This window comes from Anarrhichthys ocellatus, unplaced genomic scaffold, assembly GCF_004355925.1.
Source record: "Anarrhichthys ocellatus isolate YVR2014 unplaced genomic scaffold, GSC_Weel_1.0 scaffold111, whole genome shotgun sequence".
Lineage (NCBI taxonomy): Eukaryota > Metazoa > Chordata > Actinopteri > Perciformes > Anarhichadidae > Anarrhichthys > Anarrhichthys ocellatus.
In genome coordinates, this window is record NW_022280141.1 from 879,445 (window position 1) to 886,086 (window position 6,642).

Sequence of the window (6,642 nt, forward strand, 5' to 3'; positions counted from 1 at the left end):
TAACTCTAACAATGTTCATACATATATGTATAATAGTCACGAAAAAATCGAATTGGAATGTGAGTCAGCATGTTGCAGCCAAAATGTAGCAATTATAATATAATATGAAATGTAAGATTAAATAGAATATGGTACAGTAGTAGACAGAAGAACAGTTATAGGAAAACCTGTAGAGTGAAAAATTATAAATTTGGAAATAGTTACATGATCTAGTCACCGTCAAACTAATAGAAAGGATGGTGAAGGGTAAGAAAATGGTAGCAGAACAGATGTAGATTGTTGCCAAATTTACAATCATTGTTGATTGTTAAGAGATAATCAGAAGTACGTACTTTCCCACCTTCCCACATACACACACACATTTTTTTATATAGCATATAGAATATGAATGATTTATATTTTCAAGAGACCTGTTGAATCAGCTGTTTTTGAGCAGTTTTTACTGGACACACAAGCACAGGAGATCAAAGAAATACAACCACTCAACAATCCTCTCAGAAGACCAGGTTTTCTCAAACAACAAAGAGAAGCCTATATAGAGACCAGGTAACGGTTTTGAGTGACTGGACAATGTGTCATAGAAGTGTAATGTTACAGCCCTGCCTCCCTCTCTCACCCAGACTCGCAGGCCAATGGCAGCACACCACAGTCCCCACCCACAGCCACAGGCTTTAAAACTCCTCGGTCGGTTTCTTCTCCTTTCTATCCACTCTGGTCTCTTTCCCTCTGCCTGCCTGCCCTGCCTGCATTGCCAACCGAACCATTTCGGTCTGACCTTCCCAGACTCATCCAGAAGAAACTCCTCCAGATTTCAGAATGACCAGTTACCAGAGCAGCTACAAAGTGAGGAGTTCCAGTGCCCCGCGGAACTTCAGCAGCAGCTCCTATTCCGGATCGGGTGGCATCAGCAGCCGCAGGAGCTACAACGTCAAGAGTTCCTATGGAGGAGGCAACAGGGGCTTCGGGGGCATCACCAGCTCCACCGCCTATGGCCTGAACTCAAGCATGGGCGGCGGTGGCATGGGCGGCGGTGGCGGCATGGGCTTCGGTGTTGGCATGGGTGGATCAAGCATGAGTATGGGTTACGGCGGTGGCATGGGTGCTCAGGCCCCTATCACCGCCGTGACTGTGAACAGGAGCCTTTTGGCCCCCCTGAACCTTGAGATTGACCCCAATATCCAAGTCGTTCGCACCCAAGAGAAGGAGCAGATCAAGACCCTCAACAACCGCTTCGCTTCCTTCATTGACAAGGTAAGAACTTGTAATCGAGGGCCTGAATATGTTTGGGTTCTCTTCACAAGGACAGAAACTTATTTTAAGTGCGTGGAAAGCTCAGTCACGGTGTAATCAGAAAAGTGGAATGTTTCTCTCCAGCTGCTGAGAAACTGTTGATATAGAGGTCCATATGTTTGCCACATGTCTTACAATGGTGATTTCCCCCACTATTTGCTAGCACTGGATAAATTGATCCTCCCCCCCCCCCCTGCTCTCGCCACCTCCCACAAAGGCAGAAAAAAATAAAATGTGCCGTCGCTCAAAGTTAAGGTTAGGCTGTTTATCGTTTGGCTCAGGCTGCCCTTTTATAGTGATGAAAAACAGACTTGCAGTAAAGGAGAGACTGGGAAAGACAAATACAAAGAAGGAGAGAGAGAAAGCTAAGGGTGTGTCAGGGCAGAGCTCAGGGCTTGTGATACGAGTTACCTTGGGAATGATCCCTCCCTCCGCTGGGGTGTGGCTCTTTGTGCTTCCCTGGTGGCCCCCACCCCTCCCAAACACACACACTACACGCACACACATACACTGACACACAGTCACTACTGAGTGCCATTGTTACCTTTAAAGATAAAACTTTCTTTCACAGCGACACATTTTAGTGTCCATTGGGAGTTTGTTGACTTTTAATCATTCAAATCAGCATGTTATACTCAGGGTGGTGTGTGTGTGTGTGTGTGTGTGTGTGTGTGTGTGTGTGTGTGTGTGTGTGTGTGTGTGTGTCCTCTGAGGCCTCGGCAGTGGGTTAATAATTAAAAAGGTTTCATGTTCTGGTCAACGTCAGCTGACTGGCTACGTATCAGCTCTCCCTCTCCCGTCGCAATGATTGCAACAAGGAAGATAATGCGCATTTTGCATGCTTACACACAAAGGAGATAAACCTCCGCCCTTCTATCACCTGTTATCTCGTCGTGTTTACGTCTGTTCAAATCAAGAAGTTCTTGGTTGGATCCCACCTGTATTGTCCAATGTGTCAAATCAGGGTTCACAACCTTGCTTTTTTACTGTTCACAAATATGCAAACTTCATTTTTCCCCCTCCTCCTCCTCTCCACTCTCTGCTTTCCTTTGATCATCACCTCGATAACACAATTAAATATTTACCTTCCTGCATCTGCCTGCCTGCCTTCCTGTCCAAAAACAGGAAGACATGCGGGAGAAGGGTTAACTGGCCCTGTTCCTCCAGCTACTTTTTCCAAACCTCGTCCTAGCCCCCTCCCCCTACCTCCTGTCAGGATGCACTAGGTCAGGCCTTCCTTTGGAAAAGCCCGTTCCAGTCTGAAGCCAACAGCAGCTTACAGAACTCCAAAGTTAGATAAGAACAACAATGACTGGAGACGGGGATCGGTAGGCATGGTGAGGTTGATCCTGATGCTTGAGTATTTGGGTGGCGATGTTGTTTTGACACGGCAGAGCAGTTACATCATACCTTTTCATAATAATTTATAACTGATGACAAGGACTCCGTCTTCACACTAATTAACACCATAAACAAGCCTGTTAGAGGCTTTTTGGATTGGTTGCTCACTCACAACTCATAATAAATACCTTCTTTTTCCACGCATCAGGTCCGCTTCCTGGAGCAGCAGAACAAGATGCTGGAGACCAAGTGGAACTTGCTGCAGGGACAGACCACCACCCGCTCCAACATCGATGCCATGTTCGAGGCCTACATCTCCAACCTGCGCAGGCAACTCGATGGCCTGGGCAACGACAAGATGAAGCTGGAGGCCGACCTCCACAACATGCAGGGCCTGGTGGAGGACTTCAAGAACAAGTAAGTGTGCAGGGCTGCAATCATGGGCTTAAAAAACGAACTGTTCCATGCAGAGTCAGGCTCGTTCTGCCCCATAAAGAAGTACACTGTTTATCTAGTATTCACCTTTTTCATTTCGGTTGCACTGGACGATTTTCAAAATGAGTAGAATCTTCATTCATAAATAAAATACAGCTGGAGGTTTTTTTTTGTGTTTCGAGACTAGCCTCGCAGCGCACTGAGCTCGCCTGTTTTCGGACTACTCCCGACATCTGTCCATTATCTTGCGTCATACACAAACTGTAGGGAATTACAGCACCGAGGAGGCATGTTCCAAACACCCATTGCAATACATTACATGTGACCGAAGGTAAAAATCATTTTACAGAGTTGGCAGAGCTTTACATGCCCATGTCTCTAACACAAACAGCTACGATAGTGCCATACATATTGGCCAGTTGTGCAGAGACAAATGAAGCGTATCAGCTGAATTCAGGGGGGGGGCGCTCCCTCCAGGAAGAGATGTCAGACCTCTCAGGCTTGGCCCTCAGTCAACCTTACTTTGTTTAAGGCAAATGTCCCAAAGGAGTTCAAGAGTTAGGGATGGACTACTGGCGCCTCCTAGTGTTGCATTGGTATATAAACTAAACAGGAGCATGAGATGAGTCTCTATGTGAACATTCAAAGCCTCACCATGAACTGTATTGTTTTCCCTCTCAGGTATGAAGATGAGATCAACAAGCGCACAGAGTGTGAGAACGACTTTGTCCTCATCAAGAAGGTAAGCATCAGCATTTACTCAACTTGCCTTTGAGTTGGCAAAATATAACCTCTCTCCTGAAGAGTTCTTTGTGATGCCCTATTCTAATACAACTTGTATCGGTTCCAGGATGTCGATGAGGCCTACATGAATAAGGTTGAGCTGGAGGCCAAGCTGGAGAGTCTGACAGATGAGATCAACTTCCTGAGGTCGATCTATGAGGAGGTACGACACAAAAATCATCTCAGTGGTGTTGTTTGTTTACCTGAATTTCTCAGAATCTGTTTTGCATCTTAACTCGCCTCCTGTGCCGGCCCTTGAAGCGCACTTGCCGGATAGGTTTCCTCGATGAGGTGGGGTTTACCAATCTCTCTCCTTGTATTTCTTCAGGAGCTGCATGAGCTCCAGGGACAGATCAAGGACACTTCAGTCATCGTGGAGATGGACAACAGCCGCAACCTGGACATGGACTCCATTGTGGCAGAAGTCAAGGCTCAGTATGAGGACATTGCCAACCGCAGCCGCGCCGAGGCGGAGACATGGTACAAAATCAAGGTGATTGGGAGCTCCTTTTGAATTCTTATTATGTCCGTGTTTCTGTCATTTCTTTATCTAGAGAGATACATACGGTGTGTGTTGCAAACCCTACTTGCCATGTGTATCGGTTAAATTTATACTGAAAGGAAGCTCAGTAGCATTCATTAGTTCATGAGTTAGCACATGCAGTGTTCTGATCGATAGGGTTTCCTGTTTGTAATGTCTGGTATTGTTTTTTGTTTAGTATGAGGAGATGCAGACATCCGCCAGCAGATACGGAGATGACTTGAGGTCGACCAAGACAGAGATCTCAGACCTCAATCGCATGATCCAGAGACTGACATCAGAGATTGATTCCATCAAGGGACAGGTATGGAAAAAAAGTGTTTTGGCGACATGGTACATGAGCCATCATATATCGTTTGTTATTGTCATTTAACAATCAGAAGAGTGGACAAAGCCTTATTTTTTTTGGTGGGGCATTTTTCTTCTCCCAGCGCGCCAACCTGGAGGCCCAAATCGCCGAGGCCGAGGAGCGTGGTGAGATGGCAGTGAAGGACGCCAAGGCCCGCATCAGGGACCTGGAAGACGCCCTGCAAAGAGCCAAGCAGGACATGGCCCGCCAGATCAGAGAGTACCAGGACCTGATGAACGTCAAGCTGGCTCTGGACATTGAGATCGCCACCTACAGGAAACTGCTGGAGGGAGAGGAGGACAGGCTGGCGACTGGCATCAAGTCCATCAACATCTCCCAACAGAGCAGTAAGTCATCGTCGTCGTCCTTGCCCTCATTGACTGAAGTCTACTTCTAACCGACCAACTAACGGTCTTCATTGATTGGATTTTGTTACATTTCTTTGTCAGCTTCCCACGTTTGACTGTTTTCTCCTGTCTCTCAACAGCAAGCTACGGTGGTTACCCCACGGACAACGTGAAGAGCAGCTACTCAAGCGGCTACTCCAGTGGTTTCAGCGGCGGGTATGGAGGCGGATATGGCGGGAGCATGAGCGGCGGTAGCATGGGCGGCGGCGGCTACAGCAGCGGCGGCGGCTACAGCAGCGGCGGCGGCTACAGCAGCGGCGGTGGCTTCAGCAGCGGCAGCACCGGCGGAGGTTACAGCACCACCCAGAGCAAGAAGAATGTTGTTATCAAGATGATCGAGACTAGGGACGGAAGAGTGGTGTCCGAGTCCTCTGAGGTCGTTGAGGATTGAGCTGTTAGGTTTAGAGGTGTAGATACCTGTCTGCTATTATCTCCTCTGCCTCTCTGGTAGTTTTGTACTTACAGTCCCCTTCCCCCCCATACCCCCAACTATGAAGTAAAAACGCTTGCCAGCCACTCTCCTAAACATTTACATGAAGCAATAAATGATTCTAACACTACCAAAGATCTGAAAGGGACCAAAGAATTTATTTTGTATGTCTGATGTCCGATTGTCTGAACTAAAACAAAGTAGTTTTGTCACAGAAAGTGAGATAGAAACTGGGCAAATTGCAACTAGGAAAAAATATATATATATAAATATATAACACTCCCTTGAAATCTATGAAACAGCTATTCCATGCACAAAGGGCTGTTTCCTTCAACATGGTGTTGCGTAGACAGTGGTGTTGTCAAAGGAATGTGAATGTGCTGAAACAGTGCTCAACCAGTGTCTTAAAAAATGTCCTGCAGTAGGTAGTGCATGTCTTCCCTGTGCGTGTCCTGTAGCTGAAACTGTTTGACCCCTTAGAAAGCTGCCCGCATCATACTGTTGTCCTGAGGTGCTGTTTTTGCTACCAAACCAAATAAAAAAATGTGTTTACTGAAGGAAAATTATGCGTTTGTTTTAATTTCTTGATGCCAATGACTCAAAGAGAGATGTAGTTGAAGTAAATTAGAATATATCTGAATCTGACCGGAATGAATCAAAGTACTGAAGCAGTCCAGACTGTAATCAGGGACAGTTCTGAGTCATTCTTTTAAATCCAAAGGAAAATTAGAAACTAACACTATCTTGATTAATATGTTTGAAAATGTACATGTATCGAACACTAAAAGCTTCAGTGCGTAGCATTTACTACTGGCAGAAAGGGAATAAAATATTATGAAGTATGTTTATTTTTAACCCTTTAAGCCATTTATATCGAAATAGTCGGGCATGTTCCTACAGTAGCCCAGAACGGATAAACCAAACACTGGCTAGCGAGCCAGTCAGGCTTGCATCGACCACAGTATTTATTCTACAGAAGTAAAAAGTTTCAGTCGGTTGCAATCTTTAACCTTGCCACTAGATGCTGCTAAATCCTACATTCTATCCCACATGTAAAAAGAAAAAT

The 6,642-nt window shown here is 45.9% G+C and overlaps 1 protein-coding gene across 1 annotated transcript; it reads left to right on the forward strand.

Moving 5' to 3' along the window:
* Positions 1 to 693: 693 nt before the first annotated feature.
* On the forward strand, positions 694 to 6,139 carry krt8 (keratin 8). Its single transcript, XM_031876579.1, has 8 exons — positions 694 to 1,251; positions 2,840 to 3,048; positions 3,748 to 3,808; positions 3,917 to 4,012; positions 4,178 to 4,342; positions 4,569 to 4,694; positions 4,822 to 5,086; positions 5,227 to 6,139. Exons 1-8 carry the CDS (start codon positions 817 to 819, stop codon positions 5,535 to 5,537), a joined length of 1,668 nt encoding a protein of 555 aa, XP_031732439.1. The 5' UTR covers positions 694 to 816; the 3' UTR covers positions 5,538 to 6,139.
* Positions 6,140 to 6,642: the final 503 nt, after the last annotated feature.

What these genes read in the sequence shown, in the direction of transcription:
- krt8 (XM_031876579.1), top strand. Translation starts at nt 817, where the DNA reads ATGACCAGTTACCAGAGCAGCTACAAAGTGAGGAGTTCCAGTGCCCCG. An exon ending in TGAGGTCGATCTATGAGGAG is followed by an intron (nt 4,013 to 4,177) that starts GTACGACACAAA and finishes GTATTTCTTCAG; the next exon opens with GAGCTGCATGAGCTCCAGGG. An exon ending in AGACATGGTACAAAATCAAG is followed by an intron (nt 4,343 to 4,568) that starts GTGATTGGGAGC and finishes TTTTTTGTTTAG; the next exon opens with TATGAGGAGATGCAGACATC.